A 25,238-nucleotide genomic window follows, 5' to 3' on the forward strand; every position below is an offset into this window, starting at 1 on the left:
TAAAATAATGCTATATATACAAATGGTAAACCTGTAGCAAATGGAATGCCTAAACAAACATTTTACTTCACTGCAAAGAAAAATAATGATGTGATGATGTGGAGTTTTAAAAATAATGACAAAATTGTAAACCCCATATGCCTTCAAGAAATTTTCTAGACTACAAATCTATAATCAAACCATGTACCACTTAATTCCACCAACCTAGTTACCCTGGATAAAAGCAAGCCACTTGAACAATGCCCATTGACTCCACTGCTCAATGCTCTGGAAGTGAATAAATTTTCAAGTAAAAATTCCCAAAAGATAGCATTAATAATTTATTTAATACTTATCAAAAAAAATAATAATAATTTATTTAATGTACCACAATATACAAGAGTTGGCACAAGTAATGGTTCATGAAACAATCACTTTGTTCATATTGTTAATTGAACATGATTTGTCCATACCTGGCCCTCTTCAGCTCTGAACTTTGTAAAGATATTGGAAAAGAAGAAAAAAAGCCAGTTCTGTAATGATTCGGTAACCTGCAGCTCCAATAACACTATGTACAAACTTATTCTCATGACTATGCTCTGATGTTTGCCGAGATGCCCTAAAAGATTTTACCCCAAGACGGGAACCGGATTCTTAATCTTTTCCACCTGCTCCTTACCAGCAGTGGGTGCAAACCTAATATGTGTTCTGGCATGAAGTCGTGCCTAGTTAATATACCCACCACAGGGGCTCTCTGCAATTGAGAAGCAAGGGATTTAGGTGAGAATAGTAAATGAAATACTACACAATGTTTAATAGTATTGATAATGAAGAAATGTAGTTCCTCAGGACCATATAAGTAATAGCAGCAGTCATTACAATACACCATATCAGACAAAACCAGCCGTACTGAATAATAAGAAGGTCCCTTAAATTTAAATGAAAACTACCTAGACCAGCAAATTATAAGCACCAGAAATGAATGAAACTAGATTGATAAATAGCCAAAACTGCAAAAAGTGGGAAGAAAAAAAAAAGGAAGAAGAAGAAGAAGAATTTTCATGAAAAATTCATGGAAGTCCAAAAGGAATTTAAATAAGCGGAGGAAGAGTAATATACATAAATAATCGAAGGTATCATTCCAGGAAGACAAGAACACTATCTGCAATTTCCAAGATAAGAGAAAAGAATTTGGCAAATTATTGAAATATATGCATAATTTAAGTTGCACATGTAACAGGAAAACAGCCTATACATTTGGGACTAAAACAACAAAAGAAGATAAAGATACAAGACCAATGCAAGCAAATGCAGAAAATCATCAAATTAAGCTACAGTCCTATGTATTCGTGTATCATTTCAGCTATAATTTATAACCTACAGGTGGCTAAGATCACCTTACATCCCATAAAAGGTGTAAAATTAGGAAAATAAGACAAGACTAATACTTACAAGAGAGATTTTGGGTATCACCAGCAGGTGCCTTAAACCGACTTCTCGAAAAAGTATGAGAGCCTTTGCTAGCGACATTGTCTCCACAACAGTATAAGGAGAAGCATTAGTAAAAGGATGTAAATCTATGAACATTTCCATCTCTTCCTCAGTTAATCCAATATCTTCTATCTTGTCACCATTGCCTGAACCCCTCTTTGCAAAATCCTCCGCTGAAAACTGCTTCAAGGCATCAATGCCTGTTGGGACTTGGGTGGATAAGAAAGCTTTCTTCTTTAACAATGTAATAAGGTGAGCTCGTAGGATTATACCAAAAAGAACTGGGGATTCGGAAAGCGGAGGCTCATCAATTACGGGGAAGCCATTGTGCTTTGTAGTTCGAAGAACATGTACTATATTACTTACCTTCTCAATGCCATTAAAGAGCTGCAGCGGGCCTGTGACAATGTCGCCTACTGTCAGCTGCCTCATATATGGCTCAGCATGAGTCTCAAGATAAGGAAACCCCTTGGCTTTCATGATAAGGTCATAGATATTGCCATTGAAAGCATCTGCTACAGTCTTGGAAACAAGAAGCACCAGCATTATCAATGGCAGCAATAGTAAATTATTGGTCAATTCTAGGATAATTACACAGAGAGAAACTGTCATCCTCATAGACCCACCAAGAAAGGAAGCAGCACCAAGCACAGCATAAAGGCCATGGTTAAGATTAGAGTGTGAACCAACTAACATTCCAACCAGACGTCCATAAGATGCACCAGTAACAATAACAGGCACAAAGAGACCGGCAGGAGCAACAACCCCATAGCTAAAGATGCTTAAGAAAAAGCAGGTGATAAAGAATATAAGAACTGAGGAGTGTTGGAACTCGGAATCGGTGCCTTTACTAAAAAGATTTCTGATAGCATCATCATTTGTGTTAAAAATGAGACTTGCAAGATCATTGTAGTAACCAGGAGGACACTGGAACTTCTTGTAGTTACCAGAGCGGCCTATTGTAGGACAGGCTTCAGTTGCATCAATTGGACAAATTCGGCAAGATGCAAGAAATGGTAATCCGAAAAGAAGACAGGATGTGAAAATGGAGATCAAGCACGCAAGAAAAATTTTGTTAAAAATGCTTTTCCTGGAAAAGTCAAAACATAAGAGTGATTTCAGCAAATATGACTCCACAATGTTTTTAATAACACTAGAATAATGCAAACATCACAAAGCAAAAGAGGGAGCTTACTCATTAATGAGAGTGTATATTCGGAGAACCTTATCCAAAAGAAAATTATATAAACTACCCAGTATGCCCCCTATAATACCAAGGGCAAGCACAGGAGGCACATCGTCAAGATGATATGAAATATTTGCTGAATACACATCGAACATTATCAGCCCCCCTGTACCAAATAGTCCGCATTTGCCACTTAAACAAAGATCAATGAAAGCACGGAGTACAATTGCAACAACAGCTGTTGTAAAGAAAGCTCTCCAAAGAAGGGCACTTCTCCACCTGCAGAAAATAAACTCAGTGCTTCATAAATAAGGAATAAAGGTGCTTTTTATTTTGGCATTTTTCATCCTTTCAGCTGCACCAATACATATAAGTTAAACAACAGATGGGGCATTTTCACATCATTTACTACATCTGTGAAGAGGCTATGGCCGGCATGAGTAATCAAAAATGTTCAACACTTATATAATAGCCAGTCATCAATTGGAAGCGGGCATGGTGATGAATTGCGATTGGTCTAAACCTTCGACCAGCAACTTATTGTGACCCGCTGCTTGATCATATCTATTTTCATGAATAATAATTTATTGAAAGAAAATGGCAAAAGCACTCATACACAAAAAGTATACACAGACAAACACCTTAAATGCATCAAATATAAAAAATTTCACAAGATCTAAAAGATTCGAATAGAAGAAATTAAGAACATAAATTACAGCCCAATCCAAAAGGGATCTCAAAAAAGATTATCAACTAGCCAATCTTTTTTCTATTTTCTCAACAAGCCCATCCCAAATCACTTTTGACTTAAAAAGAAGCAACCAGGGAAAGTCCCAAAAATTTCATGGGTAGAAAAGAGATGCTACAACTAAGTTTCCTGGAGCGGAACCTCCCCTACTGCGAATAATTCAGATTTCCAAAGATTGACCACCAAGATCGAAACGGCCTCAAAGCACAAGAGAATGTGACCCAAATTATTGATTGATTCCCATTTGCATCACATAATAAGTGTAATGTCTGCAAAAAGAAGATGGGATATTTCCAAAAGGGCAGCGTTTTGGATGTCTACCCAGAATCCTAATAAATAACCCCTAATCGTAGCTCTAAAGAGCAACCTACTGAGAGCCTGCATGACAATCACGAAGAAGAAAGGCAAGAGCAAGTCCCCTTGGCAAAGGTCGCAAGAACTACCAAAGAAACCATTCAGACTACCATTAATCAAGATGGAAAACTGGGCCATGGAGATACAACCATACATCTAATTCCTCCATTTAGAACCAAAACCAAGACGCCCCAAGAGGTAGAAGAGAAACTCCCAGTTGACAAGGTCGTGGGCCTTTTCCAAGTCCAGTCGCAAGTAACTCCAGGAATTCCCAATTTCAACTTCCTGTCTAGACATCAAATTCCCACATTGCAAAGGTTAACTGAGTCAACCCAACCCTTTCCTATGAGAAGCAAGTAATGTTGAAGTCTCCCCTGACACGCCAAGGAAGTTCCCACCAATTGAAAACCCCATATAGCTCCTCCCACAAATACTGCCTTTCGAAATCAGCATAGGGACCATAGACTCCTAAAAACAACCAAATGAACTGGTCCAGAACATATTTAAATTTGCAGGAGATAGAGAAAGTGCTCACCACCTCTTCAATGCATTCCACTACCCATTTATCCCACATTAAGAGAATACCACACGAGGCTCCTGAGGCCGGCGGAGTAGTCCACCACATGAAAGATTCACCCCACAAACCTTGGGCAAAACCGGCAAAAATCCACTCCATTTTTTATTCTTGAAAACACATTACGTCAGGCTTCCAATTTTTCAATAAATTGCTAATGATGAACCTTTTCTCTAGTTGTTAAGACCTCTAAGATTCCAACTAATAATTTTTTGGTTCATAACGGGGTAAAAGCCTTACCACAATACTGAGGTTTGGGAGAGTTCCTTTCGGATTCATAGTTCACTGAGCGAGACAAATTGAGAAGTTCCCTAACTCTAACACTGCTTCATATCTCTTATTTGATGCCACAGGCGTTCTTTTGTAACCCTTGCGACTGGATTCAATTGTAGAGAACTCTGAAACCTCCTGTTCAAAACCTTCATAAGAAACCCCCCAAAAAATATCTAACCCATACATGAGCTCTCATTTTTTTCTCGCTTGGGGGGTTGAAAAGTTAAGAGGGGAATTCACGAGAGTGACACAGAGGGCACCCTCTTTGCAAGATAAGTAAACCACAATAACGGGACGACTAAGGATCGGCTAGGTTAGTTCCCTCAAAAAAATTAAGCTTTTTCCCTCGGAAAAATTAAGCTCATCCCAACCGGAACTAAACTCAAAACATCTGGATCCTCTGACTACAACAATCTTTTGCTCCTCTCAAGTTCACAAGGGACCCCACTAAAGAAAGCAGCCAAAGGGAGAAGCCTAATGTTGATATCAGACAGAAAGAGCAAATTTTAGCAAGAAGACATGGGGGATTTATGGCAAATGGAACACACCTCAGAGTCCATCGCCAATAGTGAAGACCCAGCCACTGGCGAAACTATGGCCATACTAGCCATCTCAATCTAACGCTCTATCCCTAACCTAAAATTGCAATTCACCAACGATTTGTAACCCAAACAGGTTTGGTTTGAAGAGAGAAAGAGCAGTGTCTACCTAATAATGATCCAAAAGGACCTTACGAGAGAGAGAGAGAGAGAGAGAGAGAGAGAGAGAGACGACCTGAGAAACACAACTCAGGCTACACACGAATTACCAATTGTGGGTTGTTGCCCGTTGATATTTAGGCCTTCAAATAGCACAGGTACGAAGTCCATTCCAACACAAAACCGTAGATTGAAGCCCACTGGTCACAAAAGGGTAGAGGGTTGTGAAAACCTGATAATGGGCCCATTGTTGAAGCAGTCTCCTTAGACAAGAATGGCCTTAGCTGACTTGGGCAAATGGAATCAACTAGGTCTGAAGCATTGAAATAGTTGTTGGATGCTATGCCCCCAGGCCCAACCTGCTATGAGGCCTTGTAAATTTTGCTTAAGCGTGCGATCCATGCGGGAACCAGCTGTGCCTTTCCCCAAAATATGTGTCACTTTCCTATCGTCCACACAAACTTTCAAATGAGGATCGTTGCCAGCTCCAGATTTCCTTGAGGAGCATTGAAGACATACTCTTTTGGACTTATGTAGCTTCCACGTAGGGACGACCATTGTGCCAGGTTTACTGCCCCTCCCGTCTTGTTTTGGCAATTTTCCAACAGTGCTAAGGACAGCAAAGCCAACAACACTGGATAGTTGTGGTGTTGTACTATGGGCGTACCTAGCAAACCTAACTTTTTGGAGCGCCGCTACAAGAGCCCCTCTGGCACCCCTATTGTTTAAACTGGTCAAAACACCTTATCCGACCACCACCTGAGCAAAGGAGCAATCCACAAAAACATTTTGAGACTGGTGAAGGTAAAACAACGGTCAGAGGTGCGCGATTCACGAAGGCATACAGAGATAGCAAGTTCCGCAGCACCACCACAAACCCACATCATCCTCATTTCTGCTTGCCTTCAGGGATGAGAATAAACCTATTCCGCCCATCGCTGCTAAACTCTTCAATGGCCATGTAGCTCCCTTGATGATTACAACATCACTGGCTTAAGAAGGCGCTTTGAGAATCACGAAACTTACGAACGAAGCCCGTACTATTTTCCAACTTTGCCAAATCATCGACCGTCAAGAGCAACCAAAAAACTTCTCTCTACTATTCGTAACCTAGAAGAGTTTCTCCCTATTAAAGTAATGACTAAGTGATTAAATTTACTTCTTCCTATCAACTTAAATTTTAGGACAAATGATAATTTAACATAGTATCAGATTCAAAGGTCCTAAGATTAAATCTTGACTCTGTCAATTTACCTCCATTTAAATTAAATATTCCACGTGTTGAGCCTCACCTATTAAAAGGGAGTTTGAGCCTACACATGAAGGAGAGTGTTAAAGTAATGATTAAGTGATTAAATTTACCTATTCCTGTTAACTTAAGCTTTTGGGATAAATGATAATTTAACTCCCCCTAGCTCGAAGATGACCTCAAATGACTTTGATTCTACCTATAAAAAATAAAAATAAAAACTCCCCATGTGGCCTCCACACCAAACATCTTCGACAACATTATCCTGTGACACCCATAATCAACCTCGAACCAGAGATGCTAAAATACGAAGAAATCCAAAACACCAACACAAAGGGATAGCAGGATGCATTTACACGCATCAGGGAGAGAGAGAGAGAGAGAGGCCTTGGAGATAAATTTGCTGCTGCTTGATCATATTGTAAACAGTTCAATACACGCATTGACCAAAAAACAAGGCAATAAACAAGACTCACCCCCCCCCCCCCCCCCAAAAAAAAAAAAATAAATAAAATAAAACCAAAAAGGAATAGACACATTCATTTATGCCATGACATTAATGATCTCCAGTTCTTCCTATGTAAAGTAAGCTAAAAGAACTGCACAAAACTGATAATATTTTTGCGTTTTGAAATAATTGATCTAAGCATGGGTAATGTGTTTGCATATCTGTCAAGTTTCTAACTCTCAAATCAAGAAAAAAATTTCCAATTTTTTAAATGCTGTCAAAATGCCAATTATATATGCTTCTTTCTATACATAAACAAATAACAAGTAATTAAATTCTGAGCTACCGTATAAGTGTCAAATTCTAAGTTTTCGACAAGATCCAATAAGTTAACATACCAAGAAGCCATCTCTTCAAGAGCAAACAGCACGCCACCAACAGGGGAACGGAAAGCAGCAGCAATTCCAGCTGCTGATCCACATGTTACAAGATCTCGTCGGTCTCTATCATTCTTGAAAAAACGAAGCCATTTGCATGTTAAACGGTATTTCTTCGACCCACCCTGACCCAGCAATGATGCAATGCATGCACCAGTATGGACCATGGGCCCTGCCTTTCCCACAAGTAGTGATGATGACACTGCAGAAATACTGCCAATTATCTGTTCATTGAGCAGAAAAAAGTAAGAGACTCTTGCCATTCTCCAAAACAATGACTAATCTTGTTTCCATAAATTAAATATAAATATTGAACATGGCATAACAATGTCCAAGGTATTTGAAGAACTCAACTACTCATTGTGACACCCTAACATGGGGAAGATGGATTGCCTACATTGAGTGGGTGGATTAGAAAAGTGTTCATGAGTGCTAAGTCTCATATTGGCTCCTTACTAGGTAAGACTATGCTTTATAAGTGATTTTAGAGAGCTTCAATTATAATTTGACTAGTCTTTTGGAGTGATAGCGATGATGTGACTAGCACTTTTCCTATGTCGTGACAAATGGTACTAAATTGCATAGCCTGAGTGCAGGCGCGTGGGTGGCGCGTGTGATCTGTTAGGGTGTCCAAATTGTTTAGTTATTCGGTTGGTGGTATGGCTGATGCGAGAAGGTGGTCTGTGGAGTCCAAGAAGTTTGAGCTGCTGTTAAAAAGTACAGGGGTGAGGATATTTGAAAGGAGCAGTAGATTGCAAAAATCCATTTTTTTGAAAAAGGATGAGGTGCTGTGGTTGGTGCGCATTGTGGAAGACCTGGTGGCAGGGGAAACGTCTGAGGTTTTTTGGGACCAATCCAGAGCAGGGTTTCCACGGATTATAGCGCAGAAGTGTTCCAACAGGAATGGGCGTTTTCTGACGGTAGAAGAGTTTGAGGGTAGGCAGAGAACTGGTTCGATTATTGTTCCAGAAGGACGAGTTGAACAAGGTTGGGAACGTTTCATCTCAGAGGTGCGTTTGGCTAAGTCATCCCTGTGCGAGGTCAGGGAGGTAAGGGTAGATAAGAAGAAGTTTGAGGGGGCGGGAAGAAGGAGTTTTGCAGAAGTTTTGGGATCGTCACTGAAACCAGCAGATGATTGTTTTGTTGATTATTCCAAGCCGATTGCCAGGGTACCCAAATGGTTGAAGGAGGCCGCTGCAGTGAAGGATAAGCAAATCCATGCTCACACGGAGAAGGAGATGGGCTCGCACAAGGCAAGTATTAAGGCAAAGATTGGCGGGGGTGGTGTGGAGGGTCCAAAGAAGAACCTACTTTCTGACGAGGTGGGATTGGGCAACATGAAGGTAGGGGAGTCATGGGATGCTCGAAACTGGGCTCCGGTGAGCAGGTTTCCGCCTCCGGTGAGTAGTTTGAATTCCTCGGCAAAGCTGACAATATCGGAAATTGGAGCTGATCACGTGAAGGGATGGGAGGGGGTAGGTAGGCTCGAAGTGCAGCACTGGTTTCGTGTGAAAAATGAACTAATTAATGCGAAGGAGTCGTTGAGTAGGCTGAGGGGAGAGATTGACGTGGGTCTAGAAAGGATTGAAACTGTTATTAAATATCTGGGAGAGAAGAATGATTATTCATGGGCTGGAGGGGCGTGTGTTTGTGGTCTGGCTGGAGGGTTTTCATCCAAGCAAGGGGAGGCCCAGCCCAAGAAGATGAACATGGAGGGTGATAATCTGGAGGGGAAGGAAAGGTCTAAGAGGGGAGACCAACGGCCCACAAAGAGGTTTAAGGGGAAAAAGAAAGTGGTGGCTGTGTATAGGCGTCGGAAGGTGGGCCTGGGTCTGGGTCAGACCGGCCCAAGCTCGTCCGGCCTTAACTGGGTTAGACCCACGGGATCCTATCACCCAACGAATGGTTCGCCGGAGGGTTGGCGAAGGTGCCCGGCAAGTGATCCAGGTGCGTCGACGTCGGCGACAGTAGAGGCGCGCACAGAGGAGAACTCGCCGGTTGCAGTGGAAGTTATTACTGACGGACCCGGAGTGCCTTCCGGTGGGGAGGAAACGTCGATTCAGCCCGGAAGTAGCTGTAGTACTCTGGAGGACGTGACAAACAAAGCCGGAGAGGCCAGAGGGAAGACTAACTCGTGTCAGACAACGCCGAAGAGGCCTCTAGTGGTGGTCGCTGGTGCCATAGAACTGGTCGGCGATAAACCCAGTGCTCCGGCGGTCGAGATTAAGGACAGGGGGAGGTCTCTGCCAATCCAGACTTCGCCGGAGGTAAAGTCCTTGAGTGCCGCTGGTGAGACTCTTGAGTGGGCTGAGTCCGAGGAGGTGTATGGAGATGGAGGCTCGCCGGGGAAGGTGGTTCTGGGTAGCGGGGACGATGCCTTGTACCAGAGGCTGCCGGTGATGCCAGATATAGTAAATGAGGGTATTCTGGTGCCCTGGTCAGCCGGCAAAGTGACACAGGTTGACAGTCAGGCTAGTGAGGGTCTGGGTCAGATGCAAGAACAAGGGGATAAGGGCGGGCTGAATGTTTTCTGTTCCTTTTGGGATGGTGATCATTCTAATCTAGGATTCAGGTGCTCAGGTTTGACTGAGTCTCGAGGGGCTGGTCAGCTGGTAGCTATGAGTTCTGGAGGGGAAGGCAGTGTTGAAGCTAGGAGAATGGAAGGTGGGAGGGCAGGGGAGGGTGAAACAGAGAGGCCTTCGCCTTTGAACAGTTATGATCCTAATTCAGGGGGTGAGGCAGGGCACTCAGATTGGGTTATTCAGTGTGCAAATGAGATTTATCCGATATTGGGAATTTCGTTCGTGGGCCATAAGATGCAGCTGTTAGCTTTGCTAAATTCCCTGGAAGAGGAGCGCCGCAATAATGGAATGGTAACTAATGCAAGTAGTGGCACTAAGGGAAAAAGGGAGATGAGGAATTTGGAGTGCTCGGTGAATTATGATGCTAGAAGTGGGAGCTCGACTAGGGGTAACAGGAAGGAGAGGGGGAATATCGGAGTTTAATGAAGATAAGTATACTTTCTTGGAACGTAAGAGGGTTGAATAAGAGGGACAAGCGATTGAGGGTGAGGAATTTGCTTAGGGATTGGAATGCAGATGTTGTTTGCCTTCAAGAAACCAAGATACGGAGTATGTCTAGAAACATTGTTCGCAGTTTATGGAGGCGAAATCATGTGGATTGGTGTTGCTTGGATTCGAGAGGAGCCTCGGGTGGTATTTTAATCATGTGGGATACTAGGGTGGTGGAGAAGATCGATGTCTGTATAGGGGAGTTTACCATGGCTGTGTCTTTTAAGAATGTGGTAGATCTCTCGGTGTGGGCATTCGCAGGAGTGTATGGTCCAAATCTTGATAGGGATAGAAGGTTCCTTTGGGACGAGTTGGCTGGTGTTCTTAGTTGGTGGAACTTGCCATGGTGTGTAGGGGGAGATTTCAATGTTACTCGTTTCCCTAGTGAAAGATCAGGAGGAGCTAGTCTGGATTCTGCTATGATGAGCTTCTCTGATTTTATTTCTGAACAAGGGCTTATGGACTTGCCTCTTGTAGGGGGTGCATGCACTTGGTCAGTTTCTCAAGATCCTCCTCTATGGTCTAGGATCGATCGGTTTCTTGTTTCTCCAGAATTGGAAGCACGGTTTCCTGGGGTGAGGCAGAAGAGGCTTCCTCGTCTTTGCTCGGATCACTTTCCAATCATTCTTGAGTTGGGAGAGGTCTCCAAGGGGAAAAGGCCGTTCAGGTTTGAGAATATGTGGCTTAAGGCGGATGGGTTTGTTGATCTAGTGAAACAATGGTGGGATTCTTATGAGTTCCAAGGCACGCCGAGCTTTGTTTTCGCTTGCAAGCTCAAGGCCCTGAAGTTGAACCTGAAGACATGGAATGAGGAAGTGTTTGGTAACATTGAGAGGAATAAGAGGTTGCTTCTTGAAGATCTTCGGGTGTTTGATGAGCACGAAGAAAGTAGGGCTTTGAATGAGGAGGAGCTAGCGAGGAAGGCCGAGGTTGTGAGAGAATTAGAGAAGTGTACTCTTATGGAGGAGATTAGTTGGAGACAAAAATCTAGAGTGTGTTGGTTGAAGGAAGGGGACAAGTGCACCAAATTCTTTCATTCCATTGCCAACTCTAACAGAAGATTTAACTCGATAGAGACGTTGATGATTGGGGATAACCTGTGCTCGAATCAGGATGAGATTAGTGAGCATATTGTCGATTTCTATCAAAAGCTTTTTACTGAGCAACACAATGGGAGGCCCTTGGTCGATGGTATCTCTTTGGATTCCATTTCGGAGGAAGAGGCTAGCTGGTTGGAAAGAGTCTTTGAAGAGGAAGAGGTTAAAAAGGTCGTGTTTAAGATGAATGGCAATAAGGCGTCGGGCCCCGATGGGTTTTCTTTGGCTTTCTTCCAAGTTTGTTGGGATGTGGTGAGGGAGGATATTATGAGGGTGTTTAGTGCTTTCCATGATGGAGGGATGTTTGTAAAGAGCCTCAACGCTTCTTTCATTTCGCTTATCCCGAAGATTCCTGGTGCCACCAATCTCAAAGATTTCCGCCCGATTAGCCTTGTGGGAGGTATGTATAAAATTATTGCCAAGGTTTTAGCAAACAGATTGAAGGTTGTGTTGGATAAGATCATTTCCAAGTCGCAAAATGCCTTTATCAAAGGTAGACAGATTCTAGATCCCATATTGATTGCTAATGAATGCCTTGGTAGTAGGCTGAGATCTGGGGAGCCAGGGGTCATTTGCAAAATGGACTTGGAAAAAGCTTATGATAATGTGAATTGGGGCTTCTTGTTGTATGTGCTGAGGAGATGTGGTTTTGGAGGGGTTTGGTGTTCTTGGATTCAACATTGCATTTCCACGGTGCGGTTTTCGATTCTGGTAAATGGGTCTCCCGAAGGTTTTTTTAGCAGCTCCAAGGGTTTGAGACAAGGGGATCCTCTCTCTCCTTTGTTGTTTGTGTTTGTGATGGAGATTTTGAGTAGGATGATTTCGGCAGCGGTTCAGAGGGGGCTGTTAGAAGGCTTCAAAATCAGCAACACTACAGTCTCTCACCTTTTATTTGCCGATGACACCTTGATTTTCTGCAATGCCAGGCCTGCCCAGTTACGTTACCTGCGGTGTTTGTTTCTGTGGTTTGAAGCTGTTTCAGGGTTGAAGGTTAATTTGGCTAAAACGATGCTTATTCCGGTGGGGAATGTGGAGCACATGGATATGCTAGCCGGTATCCTAGGGTGTGAGGCGGTTACCTTGCCAGTGAAGTATCTTGGTCTCCCGTTGGGAGGCTCCTATAAGTCCAAGCATATTTGGGATGAAGTTATCGAAAAGATTGAACACCGGTTAGCCAGTTGGAAAAGGTTGTATTTATCGAAAGGGGGCAGGGTCACCCTTATCAAGAGTACCCTTGCTAATATGCCCACTTATTTTTTGTCTCTTTTCCATATTCCGGCGAGTGTTGCGAGGCGCATTGAGAAGCTTCAACGCAATTTTCTATGGGGAGGGATAGGAGAAGAGTTTAAATACCACTTGGTGAAGTGGGCGCAGATTTGCACTCCGATCAAGGAAGGAGGGTTGGGTATTAGGAATCTAATGATCTTCAACCGCGCTCTTTTAGGGAAGTGGTTGTGGCGTTATGGGTCGGAAAGAGATGCTTGGTGGAGAGTTGTGGTAGATGCGAAGTATGGAAGTTTATGGGGAGGGTGGTGTTCTGTTGAGCCTGGAGGGACGTGTGGGGTGGGGTTATGGAAGAATATTAGGAAAGGGTGGGATACTTTCAAAGGCTTTACGAGATTTGAAGTGGGGGATGGGACTAGGATTAGCTTTTGGCATGATTGGTGGTGTGGAGATTCTGCTCTCAAGATAGCCTTCCCGATCCTTTTTAGTATTGCTTGTGCGAAGGATGCCTCAGTTGCGGATAACGTGGAGATGTTGGGTGGGTCCATTCAGTGGAATGTGAGTTTTTCCAGAGAGGCTCATGATTGGGAGGTGGAGGCCTTTGCCTCCTTTTTCCAGGTGTTACATTCTACTAGAGTAAGAAGAGGGTCGGAAGATAAGTTATGGTGGAACTCTTCCAAAAGAGGTTCTTTCAAGGTCAAGTATCTCTTTTTCTCTTTGGCTTGTTCGGAAGGGAGGAGGTTTCCTTGGAAGAGGGTGTGGCGGACTCAGGCTCCCCCTAGGGCAGCTTTCTTCGTGTGGTTGGCAGCTTGGGGGAAAATTCTGACATTAGATAATCTCAGAAAGCGTAATGTGATTGTGGTGAACAGATGTTGGATGTGCAAGAAGAGTGAAGAGACGGTGGATCATCTTCTTCTTCATTGTGAGGTGGCGTCTGCTTTGTGGAGTGCCTTTTTTGGCCGTTTTGGGTTATCATGGGTGATGCCTAGTCGGGTTTTCGAGTTGCTAGCCTGTTGGTGGTCTGCAGGAAGGGGGGGGGAGTGCTGCAGTCTGGAAGATGGTGCCTATTTGCTTTTTTTGGTGTATATGGAGAGAGAGAAATAATAGGTGTTTCGAGGATGTAGAGAGGTCTATTGAGGACACTTTAGCCTATTGTTTCCATACTCTTTATCTCTGGACTGTAGCTTATGTTTCTCCGGTTTCGCTTAGCTATGTTGATTTCCTTGTACGCTTTTCCCCTTCTAGTTAGGTGTTCCTAGTTGTATACTTCCAGTGTACTTTGGGGCGCCCTACGCTTTTAATAATATCACTACTTACCTATCAAAAAAAAAAATGGTACTAAATAACCTAGTAACAGAATGCGAGGCTGAGGTACTACATGACACAGATCTTGACGAGGACATCAGGAATTTGATGTGGGAGATTGTGACACCTCAACATTGGGAAGATGGATTGTCCATATTGAGTGGGTGAATTATAAAGGCATTCATGGATGTAAAATCCTACACCGGTTCTATACTAAGTGATATTGACCTTTATAAGTGATTCTAGAAAGCTTCAATTGTGACTTGACTAGTACTTTTGGAATGATAATGTAAATTTGGCAAATGTTTTCTGTGGGTCGTGACAACTCAATAGTTAGCAACATTTGAAAAATGTCTAAGAAATACCATACGAGAAGATATGGTTATTCAATAACCTAAGCTGAAAACAGGAACCTTGAATTTCAAAGCTGATCCAACAAGAGGCATGCATAGATTGTATTTAGGAGACTAAATTAAACAAAAATAACTTCTTCCTTTTCTATAATTAACAAAAATAACATTTCTGCACATGGAATGCCTTCTATACGCCAATTTAAAGATCTAAACTCTAGCTCAGACAAAAAAAAAAAAAAAAGATCTAAACTCTAAATAACTATGAGATTTAATCATAGAAAACACACGTTTAACACAAGCAGATAACAAAAGCTGCATAGGAGAAATACTTCTTATTTCTTTAGCAGATTTTGGTTGGAAAACTTCATATGCTTCACCTCACAGAGTAGTTGATTCAAGAAAGTTGGCAAAATCACCTCGTCTTGCATTTATTAAATATAACAAAAGTAATTTTCACACTAATCAGCAGGCCCATGACACCGATCTTATTGAAAACGGAATGCAAAGCAAGCCATAGAATCCAAAAATTATCACTAACAAGCCAAGAAACACCAAAAATTTGCTACCTTAACAAACAAAGTCCGTAAGGAAAATATTCCAGGCGCATCCACGCCATTCAAGTATGCCTTCACTTCCGGAATACCCGACCCAGCAGCCGCCGGTGCTATAAACGCCGTAATTATAGACGCAAACAGAGTCAGAACCAAATTAGACACCGAAAATACAAGAAATGCCATACCATACCTGCCACCAGATTTCTCAAACCCATCAATATTTTACCTCAAAAAAACTCACTATAACAAAACACAACCAAAAACAAGAGCAAGTTTCCATTTTTCGAAAATTATCCCCGTTCTTTCTCAGGAAAATTGAACAGCTTCCATGAAACCGAAGCGAAAAAAAATCAGAGTGAAACTAAAAAATACCTCCTCTCCAACATCATGTTGGAGGTGACGACGAACTTGACACCGGCGAGATTCTCAACGGCGAGATTGTTGCAGAAGCCGACGACGCTGACGGTCAAGCCGATAAGGAAGCACAAGAGCCACTTCATGCATATGTACTGCAATATCTGCAACTTCCCTTGGCTCCTCCAGTCCTGCTTGAACATCTCGTTCTCGAATATCCTGCACCCCCATTTTCCCAAACCACAAAATCAACATTTTTTCAAGCAATTACGATTCTGCTATTCGAAGAATAAGAAAGGCGGTTGGAACTTGGAACCTACTCGTAGTCGAGGCTCTCGATGGGACAGACTTTGGCGCCGACGATGGCGACTTGGGAGGTGGAGTTGGGGACGGATCGTTGCGCCGAGAGCAATGAAACGGTGATGGACTCTTCCTCCACATTGGGGTCGCCGGTGGTGCCGCCGGACATGGTTGTCCAGTACAGTCTGGATAAACAGAGAGAGAGAGAGTTGGAGAGAGTTTTCAATTTCGAGATTTGTGAAGAGGGTGGAAGAAGAAGTAGTAGTCGTCACAAAGTAAAATTCAACTTCTCTGTTTTAAATAAATAGGAAGGGGAGGGGGGGAGTGACTCAGTGAGTGAAAACACACCGACGGTGACACCTTTTATTGTACAATTTGCCATTTGGCAGCACAAGATTGGATGACTGTAAATTTATACTGACACGGGTAGGTAATGTTACAGTTGCCATTTCGGCCACGGATTAAAAAGGAAAGAATACATGCCTTTTCCGTGCACCGAGAGTTATCTGGAGGGATTATTTTTTATAATTATTAATTTTTTTTTTGTAAGTAAATATAATTATTAATTCAACCGTCAACTATCATTTTCTTTCTAATTGTGTAAAAACACACCAAAAAAAAAAAAAAAAAAAACTATTTTAAACCAAACGGTAAAAAATTGTGAAAAATGAATTGTTTGACATTACCTTTTTAAAAAAATTCCGTAAAAAATTCTTTTTTTCAAAGAGAAAACCTTGAATCCGGATGAGCTTTAAAATGCTACTTTTACAGTCCCCACTCACAAACTGATATTTGTTTGAGCAAACACAAAACAAATCAACAAAAATATCATACACCCACACACACAATATTTTGAGCTTCATGGCTGGGTGGCGGGTCACTTCAAACCCGTGGGGCGGGTCACAGCCAAACCCGTGGATTTGGCCATGAGTCATATTCTCCGACGCTTCTTCGACACTAGAGCCACTTTTTTCGGTTTTTAGGGTGATAAAATCCCTAAAGTGTTCACTTTCTCCCTCTCAGTTTTAATTTTGAATCAAAAAACGAGTTTTAAGGCATTAGAAACATGTTTTAAGGCATTACAATCAGGTTTAGATGCATTAAAATCGGGTTTTGAGACGGGTCACAACGGTTTCAGGCAGTTCACGGCGAGACTCACATTGCGGGTCTCACTAGAGCCAAGGTTGGGTCTGGAGGGAGGGTTCTTTGGTCATTTTTTCACTTCGATTTACTTTTTTATCTTACTTTAGTTTTTTGCAATTTTCTTGAGATGATGATGTGTCAAAAGAGAATTGGAGGCTACAAAATGCCCATTTTGCAGATGATCCGGACCTAAGGGGCTTTCTTTTTCAAATTATAGTTAAGAAAGTAAAAAATCTGCGTTTTCAAATCTAATGGTTGATTTGTAAGATAATATGTGCCTCCAAACAGGGTTGGAGAAATTTTCTCTAATTTAATCTATAAAAATAACATGTGTTCTGAAAACATGTGAGATACACATATTTTTTTAATAGTAGGAACAACGTTGAAATTAATCTTATTAAAAACTCATGTGCATCTCACATGTTAATAAAAAAATGACACATGTCATTTTTATAAATTAGATTAGAAGAAGTTCGAGTTGGAGGAGAACTTTGTCAGTGAGAAAATGAGAAATATGGGCAAAATATTTACACCAATTATTTCTCTTTTGAAAATGCACAATTTTAAATACTAAACCACAATTTAAAGGTCAAACTCTAATTTGAAAAATCAAACTGTGATTTTGTCAAATACTTTAACTATATTTTTAAAAATTATGTTTTTAAATCACACATTTTAAAATTATTATTTTTAATCACAAACCCAAACAAATCTTTAGAAGATGCTATTTTTTTTTAATACGTAAATTTAATTAATTAATGCTTGAGCTTCTTGGCAATTTTATAAGATGATTTCAGTTTTTTTTTTTTTTTTTTTTGTGATTTTGAGAAGTCCAACGATAATTTCTAAAAACAAATAGTAACTTCTTATATTTGGAAAAAGTTTTAACTATTACTTTATGGCCCTGTTTGCGAATGGCTCTAGAATCGTTCCAGGGCTGGTACTGTAGTCTTTTTTTAGGGATAAGTGTTTGATTGGTTTTAGTAAAAATATTTTGTAAGGAAAAGTGAAAAAATATATTTTATATGGAAAAATGTAAAAAATTTGTTTTGTAGTGATTTTTTTATTTAAATAATAATAATAAAAATAATTGATGTGATATAAAAAGTAAAGATGTTGAGATTAATTTTAAGGTGAAAATAATTTTTTTTTTTTGATTGAGAGAGGCCCTAGAACGGTACCAGCGCCATTCGCAAACACACCCTATGTTACTCTAGACTGATTTGTATATTATTGACGTCATATATCTCTTTTGGTTTATATAAAAATAAAAAAAGTATATTTGTCAAAAAGAAAATAGTAAAAAGTAATATAGACCATTAAGACGCGTGGCTTTGATGAATGAGACTCACCGGTGACCACCAATTTTTTATGGAAAAGTGAGCCAGGAGACAAGGACACCCAATCCAAGCTGTGCTTTTCATCGTTACGTCAGCCACGGGTTACATAAATCTCTCCTCGGGATTCTCTATAATTGTAAATACACCCATAAATCTCTCCTCGAGATTATCTATAATTGTAATACACCCATAAACTTTATAAAATTCTATTATTAATAAACAATTAAAGTATAAATACAACAACTACATCATTCTTATTCTCATTTGAAAAAAGAAAAGAAAAAGAGGTTATATGTTATATGTTATTATTTTATAGACATCCCTCCTCTTAATCAAATCTAAAATCCAAAAGAGATGAGGAAGAGAAAATAAGTATAAGAATTATTGGAAAACGCTAAGTGTTCTTCTAGTATTTTTTTGGTGTCTTTTTAATTATGGTGTAATTTTTAAAATTACCAATAAATTCAAAGTCAATAATAATAATCTCAAATTCAACGATAATTTTAAAAACTACATCACAGTAGAAAAGACACCAGAAGAACACTAGAAGGAACCTACAATTTTCCAAAATTATTTATCAGATGACAGATATCTTACTCAAACTATCACATAATTGATAATGTCATCAAACTTTAGATTATAACAATGTTCATTTTCAAACCACTAAAAAATTGTCAATGTCCCTAAACCGGAACACCAAAAAAAAAAAAAAAAAAAAAAAAAAGCCCTAAGGAGTTTTAAATAAGACAAAAATATCCATATAAATATGAAAACAAAAAAAATAAAAACTAAAAAATAAAGGGGTAGTTGGGTAGTTTGGCCACCCTCAATTTGACCAAAGAGTATGGGTTTTTTTTTTTTTTTTTTTTTTTTTTTATCATTTGAGATATTGTAAGACAATATGAATTAGGTGATAGTTTAGGGATACATGAGCTTTTCCTTCTTCTTTTTTAAATGAAGTTTTATCTCACAAAAAAAAAAAAATTACAAATTTTATATCTATGCTAGTTGTTGTTTGTTGGGGCTTTGGATTTTTTTTTTTAATTTATTAATTAAAGATAAATGATAATGAATTTAAATTTTCCACGTTTATGGAATATAGGTTAGAAAACTCTAGAAGTAATTGAAACCATACCACATCTCGCATCAAGTGTCCGTATAGGGTTGTTCTGACGAGGCTTGAAACTTCCTATGTTGGGGATGTTTGCGTGTAAGCCAAAGATTGGTAGTTGCTTTCTGGTTTCCCCAACTTATTTTTCTCATTTTTTTGGTATTTCTACTATATCAAGGATAAAGAGACTACAGAGCTTACAAAATAATAACAATTATATTCTTTTGTCATCAACCCTCTCAATTTCAAGTTAATTTAACATGAAAATCAATTCAACAATATTCACCATTTTTTGATACGTTGTAATTAATATTGCCGAGCATTAAGCTTATTAATTACATATGTTATTCAAAGACTAATTTTTACTGTCATGTCATCTCAATTATACGAGAATAAAGGTCAATTGGAATACGGTCATGGACAAAAATAAAAGAATGATGGGTATTGGTGTTATTGTGAGAGATAGCAGGAGTGAGGCGACGTTGTCAACGCCAAAAGCTCACATCATTGCTCTTGATATTGCAGAAGCCATGGCGGAAGGGTGGTACTGACGTAGAATGGAAGGAGAACAACAGAAAATAGATAAATAATAATATAAAAGATAAATAAACCACGTTGATCAAAGTCTTACGGGTTAACAACGAGATTTTGGTAGAGTCTCACTACCAAGATGAAGAAAGCAATTATACCTGCAAGAAAACATCTTCGTTTTTTTTTTTTTTTTTTTTTTTTTCAATATTTCTTAGGATACAGAATAACACTACCATAACCCTAAATTGATTGACTTTTGGGCCAAGCCCATTATTAAATTATAAAATAACTATAAACTTATTTTGACTGACTATGGGTTAAACTCATTATTAAGTTACAAAATACATTAACTTGTTAAAATATAAGACCTAAATAATCAATAAAACCTAAAGACTAATTTATTCTTTTCTCATCATGCATTAATTACTTAAATGAGATGCTCTCCAAGTAATGCAGGCGGCAGGCGCTGAAAAAATAGGGAAGCAATTAGAGTTGGTATGGACATATTATTGGTGAAACTGGAGGGGTGTTGAGCATTGAACTCTCTTCCTAGTTAGAAGACGGTGAATCATGTTAAAAAAACTCTAAATGGTGCGGCTCACTGCCCTTCAAAGGAAGCGTTAACAAATCAGGAAGGAATATCTTCTTAATGAGGCAGCTTTTCAATGTAATTCTTAAATTATTATAGTTAAGCATTGTACTTGAGATGATGATGATGATATATATATATATATATATATATATATATATATATGAATTTGCTCGTTCTCTTTTTTTTTAAAAAAAAAAAAAGAAAGAAAAAGAAAAAAAATCATTACTCATAAATAAAAAGATATCATTATTAATAATGTTAGTGTTTAAGGATAATTCAGACAACAGTCACGTTTCACGACATCAAGGAACCAACAGAAAGTCACAGCAACAACCAGCAGAAAGTCAGCAACAATCAGCTACGGGCCTACGGCAGATAAGGGATAACTTGTGTGATTTGGTTATCATTGTATATTTGAATTCAAATTTGTACAATATGAAATCTCTTATTTTGAGTTTCGTAGGATAGAAATGTTAGTAACATAATATATCTAATTAAGTATATAGTCAGGAGTCATTTATTACCATTAGCGTGACTTTTAAAACCATCAATGAATTAAAATTCAATAATAATTTATGACAAATTTGATGATAATTTTAAAATTCACGTTAATTTTTTTAAAAAAAAAACGAAAATTTGTAAATTTCATTAATGAAATATGAAAAGCATAAAGTTCTTACAACACATATCATATAACTCTTACAACACAAAGCATTAAGTTCTGAAAAACCATAGTCAAATGCTATGAGGTTACAAAGTTATAGATACAATCAAAAAAATATTTCCATTAAGTACATATCTATGACTTCAAGCTTCCGCTAACTCATGCATAATTACAGGTAAGGAACAGATCTGCTCCGAGCATATTAGATCTAAGATATGGGTAACCCAAATACCAAAAAAATAAAAAATTGGCCGTGAGAGATTAACTCCCACACCGATCTACTCCTCCTTGGCTCGAAGGTCAGCTGATAATTCCATTATCGACCTAAAGGCCAGGACAAAAGAATAAAAAATCAAAAAACAAAAAAAAAAAAATTCCCACAAAAGCAGCAACGGAGAAGCACGACATCGTAGACATCCACAGGAAGACACGCCTCGGTTAATGAAGACGATCAGATTTAAGGTTGAAGAAATTAGATCATAGATCTACAAACTAGATCTAAAGTAAATTCGTCAAAAACAGAGACCATAGAGAAGACACTACTAAGCATTGTTACCAAGAAAGGGAGATGAAGGAAGATCTATATCTTCCATCATCTGTGATTTATTCTTTGGTGTTGCCTGGAGGAAGAGAGTTCTAGAGAAAAGGCAGTGCCTCACAAGGGAGACGTTTATCATTATTCATTTTCACTATATGTTTATGTACCTTTGTGGGAGGCCTATGTTACCTTAAATTAACGAGTAATGCTACATGTCACCCTCGTATCTTTTTTGTGTCTATCCAAAATTGATGTGATTTTTAAAATTATCATTGAATTTAATGGTAATTTTAAAAGCCACATCAATTTTACTAGGACACAAAGAAGACATAGGGATGTCATTTAAAATTACTCTGAATTAACTTATTTTTTCCTTCTTTCTTTTTCCTAACTTCCAAAATAAGAACTAAGAGGAAGAAATATCTTTTGCAGTTTTTGGTTCAACGATCCTTTACAAAATCTGCCATGTGACTACCTAACAAGGGGTTGAGGAAGTAATGGTCTAAGTCTCTAAGATATCAATTCTAGAGACTTGCTTAGAAGAAACAAACACCACTTCCTCAATTATTGTTGCTCAAATTTTAGAAGCAATGAAAAGCCATTCATATTGTATTTTTATCGCAGAATATTGATGTAAAAGCTATTCTAACCAACCATATTAATATTGTAAAATAAAAATATAGCATGTAATATTACTCTTAAACTAAAGGGAAAAAAAAAAAATCATATTTAGCCATTAAATTTTTATTTTATTTGAATTTAGTCATTGAGTTTTCAATTTCAAGAATATGTTACTCTGTCATTTTATCGTCAAAGTTAACGGATTGTCATTTGCCATATTTCTCATTCGACACGTCATGAACACTTCGATGCAATGCCACGTTAACAACGGTTAAGTCATTCATATAAAAAGAAACGCCCCACAAAAAAAAATCTATATGGCATGTAAAACTTAGAAAAACACAAAATATGAGAACCTAATGAGCAAACTAACAAAAGACTTCGGTTCCCGTTGACGTGGCATTGCAATAGGGTGTTGAGATGGACGTTAACGTATCAAATGAGACACATGTAACATATGATAAATTATTAATTTTGACGGTAAAGTGATAAAAATATTTGTTTTAAATTTAGGTAAAACTATATGACCTTATTATTAAATTGAAAATTCAAACATGAGAATTAAATATGAATTTTTCCTAAACTGAAATGAATGCCCAAAACAATGGTAATTCATTTAAAGTTTCAAGAGCTTTGAAAAGGCAAGGAGGGTAGGCATTTTCAGCAGCCTTTCACTTGGCCATATTTGCCAAAAAAGTAAAATGGCAGCTTCCCCACTTGAGTACTTCCCCACCATATTTTCATATGACTTTAGCCCACATCGCACTTTGTGTGGTTGTCTTCATAAAAGATATCAATCATGGCTGTCAAAATCTAATGCAAAAGAAAACAAGTGATGAATTTGCTGGCCCTCTGGCTTCTTTTCTTTGGTGGTGACTACTTTATTAGCATATTACTTGAAGCTCTTTCTAGGAGAAAGTGATGGATTTGTTTCTTCCATATTAAGCAATTTGTTTCTTAATCTGTATATAGAAAATGCATATTTATAATTGAATAAGGCTGGTTAGAATGAGAAATACAATAAGAGAAACTCATGAAAAATATTACAAAATAAAATTAACATATATGGAGAAATAAGGGTCCCGTTTGCCAATAGTGCGGAACGGCACTGTAGTTGGAACGGTACTGTTCCAGCTACAGTACCATCCTTTAAAAAATGATTTTTTTTTCTTAAAAAAAAAAATGAAAAATATGAAAAAACTTAAAAAAAAAAAAAAACACCCCAGCCCAAAACGGTGTTGTTTTAGGCATTAAAATTATTATTATTATTATTATTATTATTATATTTTTTTGGTGGCTCCAGTCACCCCTTGGCCAAAATGGGGTGGCCGAACCACCCCATTTTTGGCCAGGGGGGCCCCCATGGTCGGTATGAGGGTGGTCCGGCGGTATGGGGTGGCCGAAACCACCCCTAGCCCCTTGGGGGTGGTCCGGCCACCCCCAAATGCACTCGGTTCCCCTTTTTTTTTTTTTGGTTGGCCAAGGGGGTGGCTCATACCGGCCATGGAGCCACCCCAATCTCTTTCTCCTTTTTTTATTTATTTTTTTATTTATTTTTTTATTTTAAGAAAAAATAATAATAATAATTTTAATGCCCAAAACGACACTGTTTTGGGTTGGTTTATTTTTTTTTATTTAAGTTTTTTAATATTTTTCATTTTTTTAAAAAAAAAAAAAAAATTCATTTTTTAAAGAATGGTACTGTAGCTGGAATAGTACCGTTCCAGCTATAGTGTCGTTCCGCATTGTTGGCAAATTGGGTCAAAGTTTACACATAAAAGTGATTGGTCTAATCACGTTGCATCATGTGTGTCATCTCTACAAATATAATAAATGCCTGACAATCATCAAATATTACAAAAGTAGTTTTCCATCTGGTCACTTGGCTTTATGCTAGTCATGCCACGTTTCCAGAAACAAAATTGCACTTAGTCCATTATCAAATCGAGGGTTTTCTTCCACGCTTAATCCGTTGTTGTTGCCCTCTCCATTCTTCACTTATAACCAAAATTGCCCAAGAAAAAATAGTCTATTAATGGAAGTAGATAGAATTATTGATTTTACTCTGTTAGAAAGCACAAGGACTAATTTTATTAGTTTTAAAAGCCCAAAGACTAATTTGAAAGACACCAAAAGCAAAGGGACAAATTTTGTATTTAACCCAAGAAATAATCAATAAATGCAAAACAAATTAGTCAGACAAATAAAGTAAATATCATAATATATTCTAACACAACCAACCCTTCCGCTATCCAATCCCAGCACCTAAAAAATAAAAAACTCACATTTGGGTGGTATCTAATGTGAGCGACTGCTTAGGAGAGGCCTAGACGGATTGAGTCATAGTCTGACTCAACCCTATCAGAACATCAGTGGCTCTCAAAGCGGTTAATACTAATTAGGCTTGTGTGAATACTTTTCTATTAGAGAAAGTTGAACTTACACCCTAGAATCCCAACGTGGTTCTTTTTTTTTGAAGTGTCCAAGTTTATTTAACACAAGATTAATTACAATTAAAGACAAAATATTATAACACATCTCCTACAAGGAGATTTGAGGTGGCCCACATGTTCTATGTTATGTATTATATATGGTTCAATTTTCATTCAAAGTTTTTCATAAGAAAGAAAATGAATAAAATTAAAGTAGGATCGTTAAAAAAAATTCCGAATACATTAATCACATCGTTTAATTTATTATTATTATTATTTTAATCTTAATCAAAGAACAATTTGAAAAATTAATTGTAAAGATAGGTCGTTATCATCAACTTAATTTACCAAAAAAGAAATCATCAATTCATCTTGATTTCATATGATTGATGTATTAAATAAGCAAAGAGTTTTTAGACTTGTGTAATATAAATATCTCTCAACTCCTCCATCCATTTCATAATCGCATTGATTATACTACTGAAATTAAATGAAGAGAATTCCAATTAATTGCTTACGTTCTCCTTGCTATAATCCCGCCAAGGTAGGGTATTATTGGGTCTTATCAAAA

The 25,238-nt window shown here is 38.5% G+C and overlaps 1 protein-coding gene across 1 annotated transcript; it reads right to left on the reverse strand.

Annotated features, from left to right (window-relative positions):
- Positions 1 to 353: 353 nt before the first annotated feature.
- LOC132165526 (Voltage-gated chloride channel family protein) lies at positions 354 to 15,957 on the reverse strand. The gene is made up of 7 exons (XM_059576134.2): positions 15,716 to 15,957; positions 15,414 to 15,614; positions 15,054 to 15,231; positions 7,399 to 7,661; positions 2,666 to 2,935; positions 1,432 to 2,560; positions 354 to 733 (listed from the first exon to the last, which is right to left on the reverse strand). Exons 1-7 carry the CDS (start codon positions 15,862 to 15,864, stop codon positions 599 to 601), a joined length of 2,325 nt encoding a protein of 774 aa, XP_059432117.2. The 5' UTR covers positions 15,865 to 15,957; the 3' UTR covers positions 354 to 598.
- Between the last annotated feature and the right edge of the window lie 9,281 nt (positions 15,958 to 25,238).

Source organism: Corylus avellana, chromosome 11 (assembly GCF_965113065.1).
Source record: "Corylus avellana chromosome 11, dhCorAvel1.hap1.2, whole genome shotgun sequence".
NCBI classification, from domain to species: domain Eukaryota; kingdom Viridiplantae; phylum Streptophyta; class Magnoliopsida; order Fagales; family Betulaceae; genus Corylus; species Corylus avellana.